The 25956-nt window shown below is 45.7% G+C and overlaps 2 protein-coding genes across 2 annotated transcripts in view; both read right to left on the reverse strand.

The window, feature by feature from the left end:
- The window catches only part of RAVER2 (ribonucleoprotein, PTB binding 2), a 29499-nt gene extending 20700 nt beyond the window's left edge, over positions 1-8799 (reverse strand). The window contains 5 exon segments of the mRNA XM_048944291.1: positions 1336-1402; positions 7888-8120; positions 8123-8232; positions 8234-8278; positions 8280-8799. Of these exon segments, the coding sequence (XP_048800248.1) occupies positions 1336-1402; positions 7888-8120; positions 8123-8232; positions 8234-8278; positions 8280-8353 (529 nt within the window). The 5' untranslated portion in view covers positions 8354-8799.
- A 9310-nt stretch (positions 8800-18109) lies between these two features.
- Positions 18110-25956, reverse strand: part of CACHD1 (cache domain containing 1) — a 106197-nt gene continuing 98350 nt past the window's right edge. The window contains exons 23-27 of the mRNA XM_048945501.1: positions 24879-25030; positions 24339-24500; positions 23428-23505; positions 22372-22473; positions 18110-19813 (exon numbers count right to left, since the gene is read on the reverse strand). Of these exons, the coding sequence (XP_048801458.1) occupies positions 19575-19813; positions 22372-22473; positions 23428-23505; positions 24339-24500; positions 24879-25030 (733 nt within the window). The 3' untranslated portion in view covers positions 18110-19574. The remainder of the gene's footprint in view (positions 19814-22371; positions 22474-23427; positions 23506-24338; positions 24501-24878; positions 25031-25956) is intronic.

Genomic DNA, 25956 nt, shown 5'->3' on the forward strand with positions numbered 1-25956 from the left:
CGCACTGAAACACAACCGCTTCCTGAAATTCAACTCCAGGAAGCTCTGGTTGCAAGATTATTCTTTAAACAGAAAACATCTTTCATTCCAGATCACCTATTAATCATCTGTTTCGCCTACCATCATCGCCGCACTTGTGAATAAAAAAAAAAACCCCAAATGAATTGTAAGATGGCACTGTTCAGAGGCAGAAATGCTAATATTTGCTTCCCTGTCTAAATAACCAGGAGTTACAACGGTCTGAAGGAAGATTTCTAAGTAGAATGTAAACATTCATAGGGTGTTCTAAAGCAAGCTCTAATCTGGACTGTAGCTCTGGATTAAAGACACAAGTGAAGCGTTGGTGCCAAATGCAATACTTGAGATGTCAGTCAAAGGGAACGTGGTTACACCTCCTGAAGCTGTTAGCTTGAACAAACAGACAAACAATGCATTTGCAGTGGGTTTTATGATTTGCACTACTGGTAATCAGATAGAGGAGGTGGCGTAGAAATCAGCAGTTTGGCTCTCCAAGAGATTAAAACATTCCTGGGCAATCTACATTGCTCTGCAAGCCAGTGTTCTGACACAGCATCACATATTTCTGTAACAGCACAGTATCTGGTATTCTAGGAATAGTTACATAGAAAATATGGATAAAAGACAACAAATTTTAAATTGCTCTTAGCCTTTTTGAGCTAAAAACGTTAGGTTTTTTTTCCACCAAATGTTCTGAGATCATTAAAGGCTGCTTCCCTGAGTTTACTGTTATTTTAAATGAGCTTTTGTAACCTTGTGAAAGTCTTGTTTTCACTCAGGGAGATCGCAGAAGATTTCGTGGGGAAAGTCTACAGAGCTCTACAAGGTTCCAGTTGGGCCCACAGGACATAACACGCATCTAACAAAAATAAATACATACATACAAATGGAGCTCCTCACACAAGCAGTTCACACTAAACAAGTACATCCATCACCACAGAGAGTGATGGGCATACGGGCAAAGCGTGCCTAGCAGCTTTCTACAACAGGATTACAGCGTTGGTGGATAAGGGAAGAGCAACTGGTATCATCTATATGGACCAGTGCACAGCATCTGACACTGTCCCACACAGCATCTTTGTCTCCATACCAGAGAGAGATGGATTGGGTGGACGGCCCACTCATGGCTAAGGCTGGACTGCCACTCTCTAAGGGCTGTGGTCAACAGATCCATGTCCAGATTGAGACTGGTGACAAGTGGTGACCCTCAGGGGTCAGCACTGGGACTGGCACCATTTAACGTCTCTGCTGGTGACATGGACAGTGGAACTGAGTGCACCCTCAAATGTGTTATACTAGAAGATTTCAAGTTCTTACCTGTTCTTTTATTTCTGTCCACATAACAATACTTTATTTCATAATCTTTAAATAAGTCATGGATTTCCTGAAAGAGAAAAGCACAAGTAACATCAGTTCAATAATTCACCAGATTAAAAGCGTAACTGTACGAATTCAGCTTCTCTTTTTAAACAAAACTTTCCCAATAAACAGAAAATCTCACCATAGAAACACTATCAAATATTTGTTTTCTAAAGAGCTGGTCACGCTATGCAGCAGTGTTTTCATCTCCTGCAAAGAACTGTCTTACTGAATGTGATTTACTTTCTTTTCCTCGCACAGTCACATAAGCAGAAGATGACACGCTGCTGGCTGCCTTCTGATAAAGACAAATAAAATCACAGTTCATTAAATAGCAAAAAAGAAAATCAACCCAAACAACTTTCCCAAAAGTACAGCTATTACAGTTGAAATTCCAGGCAGACATGAGATATCAGCAACATCACATCGTGCAGTTTACCAAGGGCAGACAACACTGTCACAAAATGCAGCAGCTGCTTTAGTTTCCTCTGACTGCTCAAGTTCACTTCAGGAGGTTTTTTTGCTCACTTAATAATGAATATTCTTTCAAGCAGCAGTGAATCCTGACCAGAGCACTGTGTGTAAAGGATCCTCTGGCAATTACTGCACAGGCATCCAATGGGGAACCAATCCCCAGGGCACTGTTTGCTCCCATAAATTTACAGGGATAGAGCAGGGGAGAGGGAGAAGGGAGTGACCTAAGAGCTGTGTTAGGTTGATCTCACTGCTCCCCAGCATGAGCAAGAAGTTCACATGCCCCACAAACACCATGCTCAGCAGCAAGAATGCAGAGATGGACATGAATCATCCCAAGCGAGCAGCATCTTGACATGTTTATTGTTTCAATTGGGTCTCCTACATTGCAGGGAGGCCAGCTGAGTACCAAAACAATCAAGAAACATTGTCTGAAAGCTTCACTGCAGCCCACTGGCAGGACAGCACCTTGCCTTCCAGCATGCTAATTCAATACCCACACCCTGGAGGTTAATTGGGTTCTCCTGACTGCTATCAGGTGCACACCTTTTAGTCCAGGGAACGCCAGTCTCTAGTTTCACCAGCTAACAGCTGTCAAGCTCTGCATTAATAAAACAGGAGAGTGCTTCTCGAGCCACCAGCCGTCCTGATCAGACGTGGTGAGGATATGGTTTCTGATCAGCAAAACGAGCTGGGCAGACTGCAGGCACTGATGATGGTGGGTGGGAGGCTTGGCTGTCCCACTGACAACTGGAGGGCAGCCCAACTCAGCCATGAGCAGAGATGGCATTACGTGCAAAGTTTTGTGCATCTGAGCTCCACCAGGGCACTGGAGGCAGCACGGCAAGTATTTCTGTTCTGCTCAGACAAAGGGTGATGTATTTCTCTCTTCTTAGTTCTATTACAGGGAGTAACATGGAAAGTTTTATATGGAGGATGAACATCAGGAAATAGTATTTCAAACAGCTCTCAACACCGCTGTGAGTCTTTCATGAGCTAGATGATTTCCCAAAAACTGTCTGAAATTACAATTGTGAGGGAGAATAGCCTGCAGCAAACTTATCTTCACGGGATAACTGTGAGCTCTCATGTTAAAAACAACAAGAACATTATGCAGTCTTAAAATGAGAACCCAAAGCAAGCTGAAGAATGTTAAAAGAGCACTGCCAGCATTTTGGGGTGATGTGCACACACGGTGGTACAGCAGCTCTCCCTCCCAGGACGGAGCTCTGTGCAGTACTCCAGCAAAGGCATTTTGCACATCAGGACCACGTGAGACAAGCCACAAACAAAACACACCACGCTGACTCTTATGCCAATAAGTGCTCCTTCCAATTCAACAGATATTTAGATATCAGTGTACACAGCCTAAGATTCTTCATAATATTTTCAGAAGCACTAAGCCAGCTTTAGAGCTTGTGGCCAGCATAACAGAGTCTCAGGCACTTCGCTAAATCTTACCCTGTCTTTCAACTAGAAAGGAATGGAGGTTATTTCCACCTTAATTTCCCTTAATGATACTCACCACAGGCCCCAGGGTTCCCAAAGGAAGCATCTTGCCCCAGTCCCACATCCCAGCAGTGAGCAGGGCAGGGGGCAGCCAGTCCCCAGGCACAGGAGCTCTGCACCACCAGCTGCGAGGCAGCCCCATGGCACCCAGCTGTCATTAAGCCTTCAATTTCCCTACAGGTGGACTTTCTAAAGCTAGTTAATCTAAGCATTGGGGAAAAACTACATTCTTAATAAGAAAATAATCAGAATTGGGAGGAAAAGCAAAACCAAGTATATCCAAGGGGGTTTAAGAGAAAGTATTTGTAAATATGGGCCGGACACACTTTGAAGTATGTTATTTGAACTCATACAAACTACGTTAAAGCATGTTATGTTGGAAGGCCAGTGTTACCCTGAGGTGCACCAGAAAGAGTGTGGCCAGCAGGGTGAGGAAGGTGATCCTCCCATCTACTCTGCCCTGGAAAGGCCACCTTTAGAATACTGTGCCCAGTTCTGGGCTCCCTGTGTCAAATCAGACAGGGATCTCTTGGAAGGGATCCAGTGCAGGGCCACAAAGGAGGAAAGGCTGAGTAACCTGGATCTGCTCACCTGGGGAAAAGACTGAGGGGGAATCTGATTAACATTTATAAATACCTAAAGGAAGGTGGGATGCACATGGATACGGCCAGGCTCTTCTCAGTGGGGTGTAGTGATAGGACAAGGGGTAACGGCCTTTTTGTTTGAGGACTGACTTCCACATCTGTAAGACCAGACCATGCAAAGGTCATTAATGCTCTAATATACATAAATATTGTCATTTAGACAAGAGCAACTTCTTCATAGACTTGAGATGGGCAGGGAATGAAAAAAATATTTTTCTGATTTTCTGGATTTGTGCTGGTGTGTTGATAAGAGGAATGCTATGGGACTGGAAATGAATGCCATCATCCTGGGCACAGCACCGTGTATGGATGCTAAAGGAAACATCACACTCCAAAACACGAATCTCTGTCTGGGGTGGACTAGGCCAGTTTCCTATCAATACCTACATGTTTTCTCTCTTCTTAGATTCTATCATACCATAGCAGAAGCACAGGACTGAAAGTATTTGAATGAAAGTAATTAACCAGCCACACTTTACTTCACGTCCAGCACTAAAGCAGAACATCTCTTTCATTTTGTGTCCTCAGATACCAAAGGAGAAAAGCAGAAACACCACTAAAACACAGCTGCATTCAAAGACAACCAGGTGCAGCTAAGAGCTGATCGAAAACAGGTGAAACCTCATTCCACACCAATTGTTCCTGAGCTGCAAAAAGGGAATCAAAGAGCAAAGGGTCCTTTCGACCATCAACCCCCAGCAGAGAAGACAGAGAACCATTCTGCTACTCCTAGAAGCAGTTCCAAGGGATCCTAACAGGCTTGTATCTCATTTATAAGCTACTGCTTCTGTGGAAGTTAATCAGACATAGATGGCAAACCAGCGACTCTGAAAAATGAATGGCTTGGGGAAATCCAATACAGTTCTTCTAATCCACCAGAATAATCACAAACAACCAAATACACAAAAGCTGATTTACCTTATGATACTGCAACAGAACAAAACTGCCCATATTTAGTGATGTCCCACCTTCACTTGCACGCCCTGAAGCTACCAGGATCTCTTCCCCAGTGAAGCACTGATCACTTCCCTCCCTCCTGCTGCCCCACAGGTCCTCCTGTGACCCAGGACACTCAGAGCAGCAGAACTCAGCTCCAAGGACCTTCCCTTTGCAACTGCAGCTTTTGCTATTGAAGTGTATTAGCCCATTCATCACAGCTGATGGCTCAGGGAGATGCACACACCTCAGTTCAGAGAAACACCCGACCCCGAGGCACCAGCTGAGCACCGAACACTGAGCAGCAGGGAACAAGCACCTATAGCAAAGCCTACCTTGGAGTTTCTTCACAAAGATTCTTGATAGGAACATCTGTCCTACCACAACGCTGCATCTAATACTAACACCAGTGGTCACCAGGGCAGACCCTCCATTGGCATTTCAAAAAGCCCGACACCAGTGGATAACCTTGCCCATCCTGACACAGAGCATCACACACCAGCACCCTGCCACGACTCCTTGGGTCCTCCCTACTGCCTGCCATCCTAACAGGGAGGTGAAGGGACAAGAGTGCTTCCCCACTATTGCAGGAAGAAATAGAAGCCAGTGGAGCATGCTCTAGAAGGCTGTGGGAGGAGGGAGAGCTGTGCTCTGGACTGGCAGCCTCTGCTGCCCCAACACCTTGAGATTTGAACTGCAATCAGAACAATCCCTGGGGACCCCATGGCACGGCTTGTTACCAAACTGCACCTCTCCCAAGCAGGAAAACCAGACTGAGAGAAGACAGAATAGCTGGTAAGCACAACAAAATCTACACAGAGTTGTAATGCAGCTTTTCTTGCCACAGCTCTGTTGTAGAAATACCTTCTTCCGCAAGAGAATTGCCTGTAACAACATTAATCCAGCCAAGTACGTATTTGCAGACTGGACCATAAAACCCAAAGCAGAAAGAAGCTCCTCAGCGTAATTTCTCCTTATCTGATCCCCCTCAGATCTAATTCATGAAGGCAACTCCTTAGGAACACTGACTTCTCCAGCACAGCAGGCTGCAATGCCTTCATCAGGCTGCCCTCCTCCTGAGCACAGGTCCTGCACATCCCAAGCTGCGCTGCTGGGGAAAATCCCACTGACTGGCACACAGCCTTTATCCCTCAGGACAGCCACCCTGAGCCTCCAGATCTGTCTGATCTCCCAGCCATCACATCCGTGGAAATCTGCTTCCCAGTCAGAAACCTGACAGCGAAGGCACGTTGTTCAGCAGCTTGAAGAGTAATTTTGTTACTTTTAACTGTTTCACTCCCACTGAACTCCAGAGGTAACATAAAATTGAAAGTACAATAATAAATGAATAAGGAAGTTAATATGTAGCTACAGTTGGCACAAGATCACGCTCATCTAACTTCCCCTGAAAAAAAATCAGAGCACTGTTGTAGTTCTGAAGACAACCAGCCTTTCAACAAAACTCAGCATCTCCACCAATTGTATCCACATCAGCAAAAGAGTTTTTTCACACTTGGAAACTACTTTGGTAAATCTCAGCCTTACCTTTCACATGGTGACAGCAAACCCCACATCCTACTGACTGGAGATGAATAATTACAGTTATGAAATCCCATTCTGGAACACCTGACTGCATTTTCATGACATTCACCCCATCCATGTTGCAGAACCAACCGGCCAGGGCAGCAGTATTTTATCTCATTCTACTTGGCTATGCAAGAAGCAAAGAGCCCAGTAGAGCCCTCCATATGGCACCTAATGCCATGATTCAAGTTTGACTCAAGCAATATTAGGCTTTGGAAACACAAACAGCCAAGGACAGGGATGTACTTAAGATGCCCCAGGACAGAAGCTTCCTTTCTCAGCACTAATTTCAAGTAACCAAAACAAAACTCCAAGCTTCCCACATGTTGCCTGGTTGCCAAACTGGACCTTCACACCATTGTTCCCTTGGGAGAGTGTGACCAGCAACGTGCACCATGATGGCTTCCATGCACAAGAGCTGCATTTCTTCACCAGAGCACAGGTGAGCTGTGGGTGCCCCATCCCTGGAGATGTGCGATGCCCTGAGCAGCCTCACCTGGTGGGGCACACACCTGTGGCAGCAGTGGGCTTAGATGGACTCGGGGCTCCATCCCAACCCAACCTGGTGATGCTATGTGGGGATGTGCAACACAGCAGTGTGCCCAGCCCGGGTCACAGCGGTAAGCTTCCTGCCGGCTCCGACGGCTTCTCGAGGAGACGATAGGGATTAGCAGGGCTTCTCAAGCTGCAAGCTCCCGAGCCTTTTCTACAGGCGAGCCCCTCGGGCTGCTATAAATAGAGGCGAGGCTCTACGTGTAAATCATCACACAGCACCATGCGAAATCCTTATTTCCACACCTGCCATTGCCTCCAACCCAAAGGCACCAGAAGCGGAGCCCCGGGGAGCGCTCCGGGCTACGGTGCGCCGATCTTCGGCAGGTGGTCACCAAAACGAAGGGACCGAGAAACCCGCGAGCCGCTGCCGCCCTCAGCCGAAGGGAGGGCAGCCCGTGCCGGGAGGAGGGCAGCCCGTGCCGCAGCGCGGTTCCGAGTGGTGCCGCCCGGCCGCTGCAGGTGCTGAGGCGCAGCCCCGCTCGCAGCAGCGGTTTAAGAGCTCGCCGTCGTTCCACAAAGCGCAAATAATCGGAGCGGAACTTTCCGGCTCCGGGAAGCCGCCCCCGCCGGCCGCCCCCCCGCACCGCCACACGCGCGATGCGCTCCGACGCTGCCTCCCAGCGCAGCCCCGCGCCCATCCCGCCCGCTCGCAGCGATGCGGCTCCCGGAGCCGCCCCGAGCCGCCGCCCCGGACGGCGACAAAGCGGCGGGAGAACCCGAGCGGAGCCTCGGGGCTGCTCTTTGTTGCGGCGGCGGAGCGCGGCAGCAGCCCTTCGGCTTCCCGCCCGGCTGCTGGAGGCGGCCGTACCTGGCTGCTGCTCTCGGCCGGCAGGTTCCTTAGCAGGATCTTGCGCCGGTTGCTCAGCTCCCGCCGGGTGACCGCCAGCCGCCTCGCCGCCTCCTCGGGGCCCGGCGGCGGCGGCCGAACCCCGCGCGGCGGTGGAGGCGGCGGCTCGGCGGGCAGCCCCGCTCCGCGCTCGGCTGCCGCCGCCATCTTGCAGAGCCGCCCGGCCGAGCGGGGGGAGCGCGGCGGTGGGCGGAGGGGAACCGCGGGGCGCGACGAACGGCCGGGCCCGGCCCCGCCCCGCCGCCCTCGGCCTGCCCCAAGGCGGGGGGAGGGAAGAAGCCGAGCCGCCCCCCGAGCCCCGCTGCTGCAGAAATGGCGCTGATGCGGAGTGGAGCAGCGCGCCCCGCTAGCGGTTCGCTTCTGCGGACGGAAGGCGGAGGGTTCGCGTTCCTCGCAGCAGAAGCGCCCCGAGCAAACGGCGGAGCATCCCGAGGAGGAAAGCAACGCCCGGGAGCTGCCCTGGCGGCAGAAATCCCTCCCTCGGGGCACGTGGCAGCCGGGTGCCAGCAGCGGGCTGCGCTCCGCGAGCCGCTCGGTGAGCTCCGCTTCCACAAAGCGCGCATCTGTACGAACGGCGCACGCTGTTGAGGCCACGCTTGCTAAAATACAGACGTAGTTCTCTTAAATTCGTCTCTTCTTAGACGAGTTACACTTGCGAGTAAATTTAGGCTTTTTTTTTTTTTAACGTTGTCATCAGTTTGATAAAGGAATGAAGAACAGATTGATGTGTCCGATTTTAGAAATGGGTCTGACCACAACGAGAGGGCGAAAGAGAAGCCAAGCCTGAAAAACAGCCTTCAAAAGGAAACTGGAAACATAGTTTGAGTCAGAACGGGTGTATGTGAGCATGTCCTTATCAAGAGGGCCTAATTGTGCACATACTGTTTGTGGCAAAGCATTCATGTATTTAGAGCCAGGGTCAGCCCTCTGAGTGCTGTGAGCATCGCCTTCCTACTCAAAGCAGAAGCAGGGAAATCCATCGTGACAAATGATTCGGGTGAGAGCTGGTCTAAAGAACCCAGTGAGGCTGATGAGTGTTGGCTGAGGTACAGATAACTCGTGCCTAAGGATGTATGAACCATTAATAACACAACCTATGACATTACCCCTGGAAAATACATAGAAACTAATGACTGAAGAGGCAGTGAGTAGTTACAAAGTAATTCAAGCTACAGCACTGAGGAAGCCGTACTAAAAACTGCCTTCTCTAAACCTATCCAAATCATGTCACAGATTAGGAGATGTAAATTACTCAGAACAGAAGATGAACCACCTCCTCAGAAACACTCACCAGATGAAGCAATTAGAGTAGAAATTACTGATCTGCCCAAACATTGTATGGTTCAGTGAAGCTAATGAAGCTGTGAAAGCAGAGTAATTAATTACCACATTCTTACAGTTTGAAGGTGGACATGCTGGTTCACCTGCATGTTGCTGGTAATTAATCACACCTGTAACAATTACCTTCTGAGAAGCTGCTGTTGTCTCCATTTGATGGGTGCCCTGCAGCCTAAGTGCAACTCATTCCCAGCTGTGGCGCACTGCTAGAATAAGCATTTCAGGAATTAACAGTTCAGTATTAATGGCAGAAATAAAACTGAACTAAAACTAAATAGCTCCAGGAACACACAACAATTTTTCTAGCTTAGTGATGCATATTTAAAAGTTTGTATTTTACAGCTGTATTTCTTTTTATGTATTTCTTTTTTCTTCTCCTTGCAGCATTCTCATTTCTTTCTGTCTGCAAGTCATTGCTGTTGCACAGGTGGACTAATTATAGAATCACAGAATGGCCTGGGTTGCAAAGGAGCACAATGCTCATCCAGTTCCAACCCCTGCTGTGTGCAGGTCAACAACCAGCAGCCCAGGCTGCCCAGAGCCACATCCAGCCTGGCCTTGAATGCCTGCAGGGATGGGGCATCCACAGCCTCCTTGGGCAACCTGTGCCAGTGCCTCACCACCCTCTGGCTGAAAAACTTCCTCCTCGTATCCAACCCAAACCTCCCCCATCTCACTTTAAAGCCATCCCCCTTGTCCTGTCACCATCCACCCTCACAAACATCCGTTCCCCCTCCTGTTAATCCGCTCCCTTCAAGCACTGGAAGGCCACAACGAGGTCTCCCTGGAGCCTTCTCTTTTCCAAGCTAAACAAGCCCAGTTCCCTCAACCTGTTCTCAAGTTCACAAATTTCACAAGTTAATTTTCTGCCCTCAGGAAATCTCCCATTTCACTACATGGTTCCTGCCAAAGAACCAAGCCCAGGCTGATGGCACAGCCTCCCTCTACCCATGCAGCTGGTTTTGGCCAGCGTTCCTTCAGACCAGCCGTTGTAGCTCCCAGCTTTGTTCTTTGTGCCTGCTACCAGTTCTACCACTCCTACCCTCGCCATGAGAACTGACATTGCTCGGGGAACCCTCTTCTAATGAGCCTCTGCTGCATCTGCAGGAATGAGAAAGCTCATCAGGAGGGTGGTGCTGAGCAAGAACCACGCAAGGCAAGTGGTAACAGCCCCCACCAGCAGCACTGCACCCAGCACAGGAGGAGGACAGTGATCCAACATGTATTTTCCTTAGAGGATTTCCTCTGATTACAGACCATCCTTCCACACGCAGGCACAGCACACATGTTTCTATCAGTATAGCTACTCACTTTCTGTTGCTTTCAAAACAAGAACTACACGTTGATGCTCTGCACTCTGAGCAGTCTTTGGTTTTCCAATGCGCTTCCATTAAGTTTCAGAACTGCTGCATAAGCAAAAAAACCCAAACACTATTTAAACACTGTGGAAAACTAGAGTGATCTGTAAGTACAGATTTGGTTCCATTGCTGGATTGATGCTATTACAGCTAAGCCACTTTGTAGTAATTCATTTGGAGCTCACTAAATTCTCTGTTAATTAAGAATAATGGCCTGTCCACAGGAGTGGCTTTTGCAGCTCTTCTAAGCTGGAGATTAGCTTACCACATTTCTGTAGCTTTGAGCCTTCTTTTTGTCTCCCCTCTCCTAACAGGAGGAGAGCACTGAAGAGAACTGTGGCACAAACACCCATGCAGAATTAAGGATGTGGTTGGATATAAGTGTCCAGGTTCAAATGTACAAACAGGCTCTGATCCGTGCACATAAAAGCCAAAGTTTTTAAAATCTGCTGGATATCTGAATATGGGGGATACTGGGAATGTATCTGTAAGCTCTTCAGAAAATGGATTTCTTACATGAACGAGAAATCCAAACTTTCGGGTTTTCTACAACCCAAAACAATCATTTTCCTACAGCAGGTGTCTGGAATCCATCACTAGCTGCAAAGTCCATGTTCACATTAAGATCCTCACTGCTAGCATCACTTCAAGCAGTGCTTTGTTAATGGTCAAAAGCAATACCGTTCTCTTCAGTCTGTGCTCTCCCCATAGCTGCCACCTCCTGCTGCTCCTTTTGTTTCATTTGGAACCTAAAATCTCAAAACCCAAAGATGTAGATTCACATGTCAACAATATTAGTTCTGTAATGATCACACAGATGTGCCATCAGCAATGGAGCTCCAATGTTTATCTCACATTTCCAAATTAATTACCTCTAGAATACCACAAACATGCCAAAAGAAGTTCCTTTTGCCTTATTTCTTACAAATCTGAATGCATTTGGCAGTCTCAGTGTAACATTCATGCAATAACTGCACGGATCATTAAGAAACAATGGAACTTCATATCAAATTCCCAACCTAGCACAGCACAACGAGCAACTGATACCAGCAGCACTCTGATGGAACAGAATCTTCATCATTGCCCTTGGCAGCTACAGCATCACCTCCACTGCATGTCCCTCCCACTTGGACAACACACTGCTTAGCCATCAGAATAACTCAGCTGACATTTTGTTGAGGCAAGTATTGTGGCATGGTAATTCTTCCCAATTAACTGCTAAGCTCATTTTAATACCAGAGAGATCTTGATTGGGCTTGAGTTCTCCAAGCACTGAGGAATGGCAGTAATACAGGATCAGACTTCAGGGCGATCAAATCGCATCCCAGCAGTGCCCATTTTGTCTGAAAGATGCCAGATGGGCAACAGATTGCTCCAGAGGTCATGGCAGACACGTGCTTCTCTCAGAGATGCAGTCAACAAACAGATATTCCCAGTTTAACTGTGCCTTATTTGCACGGTACGTACAGAATCACAGAATGGCTTGGGTTGGAAGGGACCTCAAGGATCATGAAGCTCCAACCCCCCTGCCACAGGCAGGGCCACCAACCTCCATATGCAATACCAGCCCAGGCTGCCCAGGGCCCCATCCTACCTGGCCTTGAACACCTCCAGGGATGGACGGGGCATCACAGCCTCTCTGGGCAGCTGTTCCAGCACCTCACCGCTCTCTCTGTAAAGAATTCCCCCTGGCATCCAACCTAAATCTCCCTTCCCTCAACTTGAAACCATTTCCCCTTGTCCTGCAGCTATCAGCCTTTTCAAAGGGTTGATTCCCCCGTAGCTCACATTCCCTGGAATTTGCCAGGTACTGCAGCGTATGACCAAAAATGGGCCTTTTCTTTACTCTGGAAACACTCTTCCATACAGACACAAAAACATTCCAAGTGACTTTGCCCACAGCTGAACGTTTTCTTTTTAAGAAGGACTTGATAGCTATTAAACTCTGTGTAACACTGCTCCCAACAGTCAGGGATGGTGGATTAACCCAGAGACTGGTTAGCAACATCTCGGTTTCCATTCTGTAGCACAGTGGTTTGTGAGTAAACAGAAGATAATAAAGGCTATAGAGTGAGCGACTGCTGTCAGGAAACCATTACACTGCAATATAATGTGAGGGGCTATTTTAGGAATCACAGTCTTTGCAGTAGAATTCATAACCTTTGTTGCTTTGTGCGTATCATTAGCAAACCAGCGTGAAGGTTATATCTGAAGACAGCAAAAGTATAGTGAAATACCCAGCAAGTGTAGTGAAAAACCCAAAAAGCAATCAAAGCCAGTTTCCTGACTAGTCATGGAGAATGGAAGACAGTGAGATCAAAGAGCTGTCAGTGCAGTCCTCTCCCATTTCTGGCCCTGAGGGCTGGAAGCTCTGCAACACCTTCCCTTCAAACAATGCTCCCACTGCTTTAAGTCACCGTTCTTCTTTTCGTAGGCCTCATTTTTCCCTCACCCAGATCCAATTTCAAATTCAGTAATAACCTATTGACAGAAAGTATGTTTTGGCAATGTTAGAATAGAAAGGCTTCTTAGGTTTCTAGTAAAAGCAGGTACAGCCCACCCAGCATTCCTACAGGGTATTTTTATTGGCTGCCCTCTGTTGGGGTGCTGCAAATGCTCGTTTCAAATCGTTCTGTCTCAGCTTCTCCATCAGTGCCTGTTTTCTAGGAGCTGGAAATGAATGCTGAGAGCTCACAGGAAAACGTGAAATCGTTTTGTGTTAAAACACAGCAAAATCATAACACCAAACCAAAGCATTTCCCTGTGGAAATCAGCACGCCTCCATCACTGTCTCATTTGCAGCCCATACAGGTTACAGACTTGAAGAATATCCTGGAGGTGAGCGACTGAATAACTGGTACGTACTGGAACAGGCATCACATCAGCAGTTTGTTTTGACTCGATGAACCAGCCCATGATTTATCCCTGTTAGCAGAGGTTGGAGGTTTGAAATAGCACCACAATATTTTCTCCTTAAAAAACACAGTGAACTTGTTAAATATGGAAAACTGGCATGGAGGACACAATGCAAGCTCAACTTTCCCAATGTGTTCTTAAAAAAATTTATGAGTTTAAAGCGTTCTGCCATTCGGTTATAAAAAGGTTTCCATAGAAACAGTCATGCAACACAACTTTTTGCTATAAACACACTGAAGGGGCTAACTAACTTCTGCGTGTTTATTCTGCCCTGAGCAAAAAAGCCTCCTCCACTTCCTGCCATCCAGGTTGCCTGGCTGTTAGAACAACACCACACCCTGGCTCAAGCTGCAAATGAAATGAAGATATTAAAGAGGTTAATATTATTTTGCAGGAATTAGACCATCTAATTACTCAGCATTTAATCTCACCCAGTTGCATGTGATTTGCATACATTATACCAGGAGAACGGATAGCTGAAGCAAATTGAATGTGGCAAACTGACAGAAAGTTGGACTACTGAAAATAAGCACGCTGGCACTATCTGACCAAGTTCTTGGTTTCCTGCTGGTCTCAGTGCCCACCTACCCCAGTGTGTCTGATTTTATATCTCTAGGTGAGGTGGAAGAGCTTGTAAGTTAGAAAACACCAACGCTGACCACACTGGAAATACTCAGTAGCCTCATCTAAGGTCAACCCAGCTGTGATGCTGCCTATACCTAAAGAGCAGCCTGCCAGCTTCATCAGAACTTCAGCGTAGTGTGGAAATACCTCTTCCTTCACATTGTTTTCATGCAGACATACTGCCTGTAAAAATTACCAGCTGGATGGTCTCAGGCAGAAGTAAAGGTTATTCACTTTATGTGCAGAACAGACACTGTCACATGCTGACACCAGGTGGAGGGTGGGGTAGAAAGGTTCCTGGGCTGTGCTTTTTGGCCAACAGTTTCCCTTCTTTGCTATCACTGTTTTTGCTCCATTTGTGGTAATAACAGTGGAGAGCAATTGTTCAGGCAGCACTCAAAGGTGGTGCTTTTGCCAGTGTCAACTACAGAAATGTAAAACAAAACATAACAGCATCCGCTGGCTCCCAAATTGTTAAGGTAGTACCATCTACCACCACCACCACTGATGGAACCAGCCCAGGAATACAAATTACTTTGGTTTTTTTTCCTACAGAATTTAGATGAGGTCACTGTGGTTCATCTTTGAGCTGAAAGTACAAATTCCACGTCTCATGAACGTTCGGCCTGTCATCCAACTCACGCTCCTCACTCAGGTTCATCGGTATTGCTGCCTGCTATCACCACTTTCTGATGGCATAAGATCGCCTTGCATTACAATAAAAGCCTTGGTTAAGCAGAGTAGATCTGATTATTTGAAGGAAACTCTTCTTTATGTACTTTGGATATTCGTTTCCCTTTGTTGTATCACTAGATCATCTATTCACTGAAAATCTCCATGGAAGTTTGCAGCAGAGATGTAGAAAATGAAGCCTTTCCCTGGGACTGAGCAGGCAATAAGTGCACGTCACAGTGCAGGCTGCCATGAGTCAGTAAGTCACTTTGGAAACTGCTCTCCATGTATGCCCTGAATTCCTGCCAGCTCAGGCTCCCTTTGGTTCCAAGGCAGGGGATGGGAGTACCCCAGTCTCAAAATGCAACCATCCAAAGCAGGTGATGTAAAAGGTGCCGGGGCAGGGAAGCATCAGCCTCATCTACTGAGATAAAACTGGCAGCAGTTCTGCACATACACTGGCACACGCACCAGTTATGTCTGGCACTCTGCTAACAAGGCAGGGTTTGGAGGACTTCACTCTTGGACTTGAATGTCCAAATTCCACTGCAGCCTTGGCTCCAAATCGCAAGTCTTTCTGGGCCAAGGTCCTTCTGTGACTCAGTTCAAAGCACATAAAGTAGAGAAAATAATCACCTCTCCTAAAGGAGATGAGCTGCAAATAAGTAATATAAAATATTCTGATGTCTGTATTATTTTTTTCCTACTTAGGATCAATGGCAAAATGGACACTGTGCGGAAAACCACAGCCCAACAGCAACAGAATTAACCGCTGTAGGAACTGATATTCCAAACAGCACCGAATGACAAAAGAGGGGAAACTTCAGTGCAGGCTCCTTTGAAAATCTCAGCCATAGCTGGGATTCTTTTTCAGAAAACAAATGAAAGGGGCATCTAAGAGCCATGAATACTGCAAATTAATCTTTACATTTGCATACAGCCTTCTGGATCCAGGACTTCTTCATCTTATTTCCTCCCCTTTTCCATGCTTGCTGCCAGCTTTGCAGTTATTCCTGCTGTGACAAATACATCTTCTCTCCTCGTCTCCATTTCTGGGTTACTTTACAAAATAAAGCCTTTGAAAGCTAGAGATCTCCTTTTGACCAGTTATAGTCACAAGTTCTGCACACGGGAACACCTGATGAATTCTCATCTGTCTCCCTGCCAGGGGCAAGGATAAAGATAATATTTCATGGAGCAAGCAGCCTTGTTCATGCTCATGGGCTGGTTGTAACACACTCTTCTTTTCAAATCACATTTCAAGGCAATAGTGTAAACAAACAGAAAAGCCTCCATTTTGAAGCAACATACTCTGAACATGTGAACAGCTTCCATCTCCAGCTTGGTGCCATTGATGGATGACCTGCTTGGTACGGACAGGAAAAGTCAATACGCTTCAGAGTGCTCAAAGACTGAAAGCATTATGCCTCTTTAACACCTAGCACATGCAAACCGAAGGCAAAACTCACTGTAATCTTTGGGGGGAAAAAACAAAAACCTGAAAATAACTTCTTTTCTTTTTCATTCAGAAAAATGAAAGAAAACACACAGATTTTAAAACAACCAAGTAACTTATGGCCGTAAAGTCTACCAGTTACAAACAAGGAGGATACAGGATACAAATCCAAGTCAGGCAAACAACTGCCCATTTGTGATCTTGCTCCACAGTCAACACAGTAAAATAATAATGAGGAGGGAAGGCCGTGGAACAGCACCTGCAATGAAAACGGGAGGCCTATCACACAGCTTCTTATAAACCTTGACTGTGTCAATGCCCCCTTTGTCATCTATCAAGGTTTTGCTTTATATGGACTCTAGTATCGTTATCAGCATTATATTGATTCCTGCTGAAACAAGGTCAGCATCTGAATTTACATCTGACACACCTTTAGAAATGTGTTTTGGTTTTTTCCCTTGTTTACTCCTTAATAGCAACAGCTTTGGCACTTCTCATTACTTGGAGCACGAGCAAGGTTGTCCAGATCCATGAACCAGGAACACTTCGTATGTCCTAGAACAGAAATGGTGAGGCAGAAATGAGATGCAGCTCATAAAAAAATAAAAGCAAGATAAAGCAAGGGGCTTGTGATTGCTTGGACTTTTTGATAGCTGTTCAAAGAGCAACGTTATATAGCACTTAGATATCTTTCTGGCAGAGCTGCAACAGAGAGCACTGCAAGCAGATTCTGCCCAGCAAGTAATTTTAACAACAGCATCTCTCCATTGAGACATTTAGTTAGAGCTGGAATTAATAATTTGTTTCTCACTACTGATGTGCTCCGTCCACAGTCTTACCTGGGTTAAATTAAAACTGGCACCGGAGCAGACAGGCAAGTGCAGATCAAGCCAAAGGTGTTCCTTCACTTTTGCTAGTGCTACCTTACATGCAAGGAAACTATTCTAATATTGCTTGCCCTTAAAAAACTACAACTGGGGAGCAAATACTCAATTTGGGGAACTACTAATGCACAGGGAGATTCCTCCATATGCAGATGGACAAGGTAACATTTGGGTTCTGTTCACAAGTTGGTAACTTCCAGGGACACTTTTGTCACACCAGGGCAGCTTTGGGCTGAACAGATTGGAACAAATAGAATCCTGGATACAGAGTCACATCTCACCTCTGAGCTTCAATGAGAACACCTGCAGTTCTGCAGAATTGGGGTTAGGAAAGTTCAGCTGCTATCTGCCCTTCATTCTTATGGATTCCACTTCTTGGCCACGGATGTTTTTGTTTGGTCAGGCAGTAACATTAAAGTAATGTGTTCTCTTACAAAGGCACACCTGAAAAGAAACAACCATTTGTGCACTGCCCCAAAGCCACTGTTATGCTGGATACAACATTAGAGATTGTAGCAAACTGTGTCTACAGATGGAACCAGAAACTGTTACAGGACATCCAATTCAGCCCTCTGAAAACATAACACACTGCTCAATAGATTTCCACTGCTGTCTGCTCAGCAAATGCAACCTCACAGCCCTTCTTACACAAACACAGCACCAACGCCAACACAAAACATGACTGAGCTTTCAGTAGCACAAGTGAGAACCAAAATGATTAACCCTGGTGAGTCTGCAGCATCACCAACCACTCTCAAAGCATTCCTTCCCCAGGCAGTGACAGACAGGCTCAGAAAAGCAGACAGCTCTAAAACACATCAACACCTTTATAGGTACAGTTTACATCATTCAAGGTGGCTCCTAAAAACAAGAGCAACCTGATCAAATGCTTCACTCCTCATTCAGCTGGAATATTAAAGGAAATTGAGACCGAATGATTTCCGTCTAGCCAGGTATCCACAGAACTATACTTTATATACAGTTTATTTCACTAGAGATTTCAGTTTTATACATAGTATAAAGGGGTATCCTGATATCACACATATAGTTATTTTACCGTACTGTTTAAGAACCAATTTTTTTTTTTTTACATAATACAGTATTAAGTACCATATTAATTAAAACAAGTGATTTAAAAGAAACTACATATAAATGGATGTTTATCATACGCACAGTGCAAGAATGATTTTATATCACCGTAATCACAAAACGTGAATCTAAAATACAACACTGTGATTTAAAACTAATTTATGATTATGCTGCAGTGTTGCAGTCAGATTGATTAATCTCTGTTTGAATTACCAAGCAATGTTAAACTCCAGACAAACAGCAGCAGCTTATAATTATGATTTCGAACTGATCTCTTCCACAGTAACCCAAGTTTTACAGAACACTGCTTTGTCCCTACTTCTGATCTTGATGGTGTCCTAAAGAAACATTACAATGGCACAGATTTCATTTGGAATGCTCTGGTAACCAATGCCAAACAAATCCTTTATTACTGCCATACGGGAAACCTTTCGGGATGATCAAAGAGTTTAAAGATGGAGATATTTAATGGGCAGAATTTGCAGAATGTTAGTAAGGAAATACAGGATTTCTCCTCTGCAAATAGGAAGAAAATACTGCCATGTAAATCAGGTTGTAAAATTAACAGAAAACAATTGTGGAAAAGAAAGCATTCGTAATGTAAACACGTCGGAGACGACTTCTTCATTTTCCCTTTTGCAGAGCAGGGCAGTGGATGAATATCAGCTAATAAGAAACAGACGTCTTCCTCAGAAGAACTACTTCACCATCACAGAATATATGTGGTAGCTGTTGAAAACTCCTAACATTTTCTCCCCTCCCTCCCCCCATAGTTTCAAGTTCAATAAATAGTAGAAAAATAATCCTTTACTTAAAAATCTTGAGATGCACTGTCCCAGGTTCCATACAGCAACTGTTGGAGGCAATGAACTTTCTAAGAGCACAAAGCTGCAGAGAACCCGACTGACTCCCCCCGCTCCGTCTGGCACCTTTTTAGTCTTCAGCTGCACAGTTTTCTGCTCTTCCAGTTAAGGAAACCAAATCGTCTCTGGCTCTTTTAAGCTCTCCCTCCTCTTGGCTCAGCATAACAGGGCTTCCAAAGCTTCGGCTGCTGTATAAACTTGCATCCCTGGTTTTGGAGGTCTAACGTGCCTCCTGCTCCGTTTTATTAAATGTTATGGCAGGTCCATTCATCAAGCACATTTCCCTGCCATTTCTGAGCCAACCTTACATTTACGAGAACGTAAAGCTCTTATGCCTAAGAGTTTACTCAGGAAGTTCGTTAAACCGTTCCTGGTAAAAAGCACAGAAACAAAGGCGCCCATTGCTGCACGGATCATTGTTCGCAAGGTTTGCTGCTCGTGTTGTTCATTAGCATTCTGCATCCACAGTGTGTACGGTGACTGCAGCCTGTAAATGGTGGCTGTGGTGTAGAGTGGGGTGGTGCAACCGGTAGTGGTGAAACTTGTGGCTCAGCAGGGCCGCTGTCTGAGGTGGTGTGTCCAGGTCTAAGTCTTCGTCGTGGTTTCCAACATCAACACCAGCTGACAGCGGGTCGTTATTGCACGGCGGATTCTCGCTGTCCTCCTGAGGACTCATAGTGCTGTAGCCTAGAAAACAAAACAGAGGAGCTAAGGATGAAAAGGCAGACCTGGAGGTCAATATCCACAGCGCTCAGTGCCACACCTTGCTGCTATCAGCAAGCGCCTGGCAGAGAACAAACAAAGAGCTGCTGCAGCTGAGAGAAAAGGAATAAGGGACCACTGTCTGCACTGCCCCTCTTCCTTTATAAGCTTTGGGAACCTACGGTCTGGAGGACGCGCAGTAGCAAAACCATTCAACAGTTGGTTATGGAGGAATTGCTTGCACTAAATTCAGAAACAAAACACAGCAGAAGGGTTACTTTGCTGGGAGTTACGTTGGGAGGTGGCACCTTTAACACATGAGGGTGGCGAGGCACAGGAACAGGTTGCTCAGTGAGGTTGTTCTCCCTCCCTGGAAGCTTTCAAGGCCAGGCTGGATGGGGCTGTGAGCAACCTGGTCTATAAGGGGAGGTGTCCCTGCCTACAGCAGGATCTTAAAGGCCCCTTCCAACCCAAACCAGTCTATGATTTTGTATTACTCGAATTTCACAAACAGACAAAAACTAAGTGGGCCCCACTGTCCCCATCCAGCTACATTCGTCCTAGCAAGGACCACTGGCTAATGCCTGGAGGTAACAAAGCTTTTTCACATTATCGTGATGCATCATACATAATCACAGCATTATACTTTTAGAAGGAAAGGAACACTTTTCACCTGTTGCAAAAATCCAGCATATGTTTGCAATGCTGGTCAGCTTTCCACACAGTTAAAGAAATTTACTGAATCCACATGGAAGCATTTTGCACTGTTCCATTAAGCCCAATAGTACCAACTCTTCCAGTTAGGCATGCACACAGCATAAATTAACAGGAGGCTCTCCCTTGGCTAAAATAACTGCTACCGAAGGCTGAGAGGTTGAAGAAAACCAGACCAGCCATCTTTGTGTGTAATGAAACATTGCATTCACAGGGTTATCCTAAGGAAATTATGTCACCTGAAAGTCAGCTAACAGCTAACTGTTGCAAGACAAGATTGTGCCTTCTCAGGGAGAAAGTCATCCTGTAACATGTCCCTTTGCTATTTTCTGTCCTTTTCTTTTGAAGCAGGTGTTTGTAGTTACTGTGAGATTTGATTTAACACGGAAACCAGCTGTTGCCACTCAGAGTCAGTTTGCAGTGTCCTAAACAAAAACACCTGAGTATTTCTAAACATGGAAATGCAGCAAAAGTTTAAAGAAATAAAGATATGTCCTTAATTAGAATAATAATCCTTCTGAGAAAGTTTTGGCTAAGAGCTGAAAAACCCCCTAGTGCTTCTGAGCATCTCCGTTTTTCAGCTTGAGACATCTAGACAAAGAGTGTTGGAAATATCAGGCCAAGTACTCAATGCTGGTTCTCTCTTTCTATGGTCTGAGTGATGGTTTCCAGTTAGCAGAGGGGAACTGGGGAAGAAGAACGGGCAGCCCTCTGAAGAAGATGAAATTACAGAGAGTAAAAAATAGAAGTGCACGTTTCAGGTATATGGGGACCCTGCTAGTCCTGTTAACTGGGAAGATGGCAAGGATTGGTGCAAAGGGATTATTAGTCAAGCAAATCTTTCTCAGCACAGGTAATCTGACCCCAAATCCAGGATAATGCCTTCTACAGCAAGATTGTCCCTTGGACATCTGCTCTCTCACATTGCAAGGTTTTGGCCTTGAGATTTCCTGTCCCCAGGAGTTCCATTAGTAAACTATCTTAATATTTGAACACATCTTCTACAAAGTAGATGGTCACTACGACATGCTGTGGTAGACCACCTTGCTTAACCCTCTCTTAACTTCCATTAAGTCCTCCTCATCAGACAACAGCATGACATCTTTCTAACTGCTTGTAAGACATAAGTAGTCTCAAGGCATGAGAGGTGTATCAAAATTCTCCGAATCTAAACAGTACGTATGGTGTGGGGGGGAGGGAGAGGAAACAAAGGCCCAAGGTTGGACACCCTTCACTGCTACCCATGTCCACAGTTAATGTTGATTATTATTTGCTTAACAGTCACATAAAATGCCCTCTGTGGTGATAGTATTGGCTGAACGTGCAGCAGAAAGGCTAAGGAGGCACCGGATCTGTAATCCACACTTACTTTACCCCCAGCAAATGCAGGCATCGTGGAATTTCATGAATGATACACATATTCCATCAAAGAAAAAGAGCAGTAGAGATGCTGACTTGATTGCTTTCTCTCACTGAGTAGAAGAGGTCCATTATCTCAACTGAAGATCAAAATTTTTCAGGTTGGTAGTGGAAAACCAGTATGGTAAATATAGTGACATATCTGTCTGTCTGAATTCTGGTCATCCAGTTAAGCTGGCAGATCCCAACAATCAGACAGGGGTAGGATGGCATTTAGCTGCTTTTACTCTACTGCTCCTTCGCTGGACAATAATCATCTGCTGGAGGGTGTCAAAACTGCTTAACTGTGAAGCAATAAAGTGCAAAGGTGGTTTGTTTGTTTGTTTTTTGCAGCCTTATCTGCAACATGCCAGACCTGTGAGTAACCACAATCGTTAAGCTGTGTCCAGGATGGTGATTCAGAGTCTTACCGTGGTCACTCTCCGTTCCTGATCGACCCCAGTATCGGCGCCTGCGTTCTGGGCTGTGGGCATGCCGCTCTATTACTGCTGCTATGAATCGGGTGTTGCTGACTGGGGCAGAAAAAGAGACAGAACTGGTTTAAAAGGAAGTGCTTTTACTGAATTTTATTTGTGGGACACATCAGACACAGTGAAACAGGCTTTCTGCAAAATGACTGCTCAAACACTACTATTTTGAGACTGTCAAGTGACAGAGCAGTGGGAGTAAAGAGATTGTATCTAAATATAGAGTAGGTCAAGATTCATTCAAACTCATTCACTTGAAATAAGCAATTTAGAGAATTATCCTACCCATGCTAAAGAAACCACGGCAGCAACGCAAGCTCACTCAAACTGGAGCTAACAAGGACTTGGAGAAGCAGTAGATGCAAGCCATCAAACTCAGATGTGCTTATTTCTCCACCTGTAAGCACTGACACAGTTTAGAGTCTTGGGAGTTGTTTTCAGCTCTCTCAGTGAGGGATCAGAGCCAGGGACCTGGTCTGAATCCGGAGCTTTCCCAGGGTTTTGGTGCACCTGTGTCATTTTGCAATACAGTACCACTACATGCAAAGTGTCATTTTTACTGACTGGTTAATTAAAATGAGTGTCCTAAATCAAAGCAAGATAGATTTACTGACATATCTGTTGAAGACTTGTCCTCTCCTTTCCAAGGCTGAACAAAGGTAGCAGCTTTGCATACCCTGTATTGTCACAGTTGCAATTTCTAAGCTGTGGCTCAGCTGCTGCTGGAAATGGTCATGATAGGGAACATAAGAGACAAAGTTCCTCCACAAGGATTAAAGTCATTTTAAAATAAGAAACATAATTCTAACAATAAGAAATGTAAATGAGACTGAAAGTGCATTTGAAGTTACGACTTAAAACACTGTGAAGTCATTTTCTACTGCTCATCAGCACAGCACTGCCTCATGCATATGTTTTTAATTCCAGCTAATTAAGAAAACAAACCACTTGTTTACTCTTAATCTAACCTTTTTTACAGTGAAGTGATTTGGTACTTACTGATTCCTCTGTCTTCATGGCTGTCATCATCCCTCTCGTCCCTGTCGTTTTCCAGGTTCGACATACGCACTGACATTTCTACACACCATTACCAACAGAAAAATGCAACTGTTAACAGGAAGATTTTCCATCACTTTCTAATGGCTATCACCCTGGTAACGTAGTGGAAACACCTTGCATTAATGTGCAGCCTTGCAGCCTGAGCTTGGCATGCTTTCTTTCCAAGACAGATGGGGCATAGGGGTATTTTATCGTATCTGCGATCCCACAAACTGCACACTGAACAGAAGCAGGGATACACGGGAGAAACAGGCACGTTTCAAACAACCCAAGCAGAAGGAGTGTAAAAAATGTATCCCCCAAATTACCACTCCTGTGCAGGAATGAACATACATAACTGGTGTGTTATGACAAGGCACACAGAGCTGTGAACTTGGGCTTATCGTTTGAGCTCTGGAAAAATCATAACTTCAGCTTCCTGACAGGAAATGCTGTTGAGTTCCTTGGACAGAGTTTCCTCTGTAGGCAGCAGGTCAGACTGCACCCAGAAGAGGGCAGCAATACACAGGCACCCTTATGAGGATAGGACCTTACTTTTACAGAGGCTGGCATGGAGAAATTAAAAGGGTGAAGCATGGAAGAGAGAGAAACAAAACCAAGGAAGGAGGTGGTTCGTCTGTTTAGGTTGGATATGAGGAGGCTATTTTCAGCCAGAGGGTGGTGAGGCACTGGAACAGGCTGCCCAAAGAGGCTGTGGATGCCCCATCCCTGCAGGCATTCAAGGCCAGGCTGGATGTGGCTCTGGGCAGCCTGGTCTGATGTTTGGCAACCCTGCACATAACAGGGGGTTGGAACCAAATGAGCACTGTGGTCCTTTTCAACTCAGGCCGTTCTGTGATTAATCAGCTCACCCTGTGCTGCCAAAGGTGACATGTGCTGGTGACTCCTCCGATGTATCTGGTGTCGATACGCATACACTGCCAGGACGAGCACCATAATGCAGCCCATGATGCCTCCAGCCACCGGGCCGACCGGTGCGCTTTTTATCATGTTCAGAGTAATTACTTCATCTCCTAAATCAACAAAGGGACAAAACAGAGGAAAAAAAACCCAACATCAATGCTCTGCAGAAAGGTTTAATGGTTTCTAGGTGTGCAACAGCACACACGGGAGAATACCCTTTAAACAGGAGAAGAAATCTGGAGAGAGCACATCTGAAGATTGCAAATGTGCAAAGCATATTCAGCAACTTGTCGAGGCTTTCAAAAATACCATGCCCGGGACTGCCCTGATGCCTTGTTTTTATTTATTCTTTTTAAATTCCTTTATGTACTAATTTATGCTCGTTTACCACTAACACAGAAGACGAATTTGAAGCATGCTCTGACACTGTAAGCACTCATTACTAACTACAAAGAGTTAACGGAGCATCTGTTCAGAACAGCAGTTACCTATTGCTCCCAGGTCATCCACATAAGGGCTCTTGGCTCCCACGATGCCACCGAAGCATTCCTTCTGAGGGGCACAGTAGGACTTATCCAGATGAGTCTTCCCATCGCTGTCTACCATACACCACTCACAGTCCAACACACCAAAGCAATCCCTGAAAATTAAAACCAGAAGACCACCACGTTTACTGTCAATTCCACAACTTTTCCCTTGACATAGCTCAGACTATTTTAGAATCAAGAGACAAAGAGAGGCCAAAATCATCTATAAACCTGTGCATTGTGTAACATTTGGCACAAAAACTTATCAGCAAAACATTCAGGTAGCACAAGGTAAAGTTCGACAGGGGACCTGCATCTTGAGCTCACATTTCCAAGCCTGTTTGCCTTCTCTTTCTTCCTCTCTCACACTGAGTAAAGACAGAACTTCCTTTTTAGCTCCTCTAATATGACATTTCTCAGCATAGTAAAGCCTGACTGCAGTTCCACCCCTTTTCTGCAATCCTCTGCAAGATGTAAGACGGGATTTGGAAGACTGGTCAGAGCACAATGTGTTCTAGCAATCTCAGCTCCCTAGAGACCACTCATAACTAACAAAAAATAAATAGGCCCTCAAGCTTCTCTACATAATGCCTGGAGTGGAAGAGAGAAGCAGGAAGCTGACAGGCAGCTAACATCTCCAGTGTGCTCCGAGGTAACCCCAGTTCAAGTACTGTCTCATTTCTCTAAGCACTTTGATCCACATCTTCCCTCAAAAGGCAGACAAACATGGCAGTGCTGTCTGCTTTGCTAAAAGGAAGAATGTGTCCCTTCAACAGCAAGTCTTGTACTTGCACAACCCTCAGTTCTTCACAGAGTCACAAAGTGTGACTGGAAACCATTTGTTTGCTATTAACGGTGCTGTGTGGCTCAGTGATATTGAGGTCTTATGTTTCTGCACTGCAGCATGATGTTATCATTGGTGTGCGCTAAAACATCTCATCCTGGCACTGCATTTCCTTTTTTGTCCTTTCTTTTCTTGTTCGAACTGTGTAAGGAGGAGCTGTTTTCACTTTAAGGAACAGCATGAATTATTTCAGAA

This window comes from Lagopus muta, chromosome 5 (assembly GCF_023343835.1).
Source record: "Lagopus muta isolate bLagMut1 chromosome 5, bLagMut1 primary, whole genome shotgun sequence".
NCBI classification, from domain to species: Eukaryota; Metazoa; Chordata; class Aves; order Galliformes; family Phasianidae; genus Lagopus; species Lagopus muta.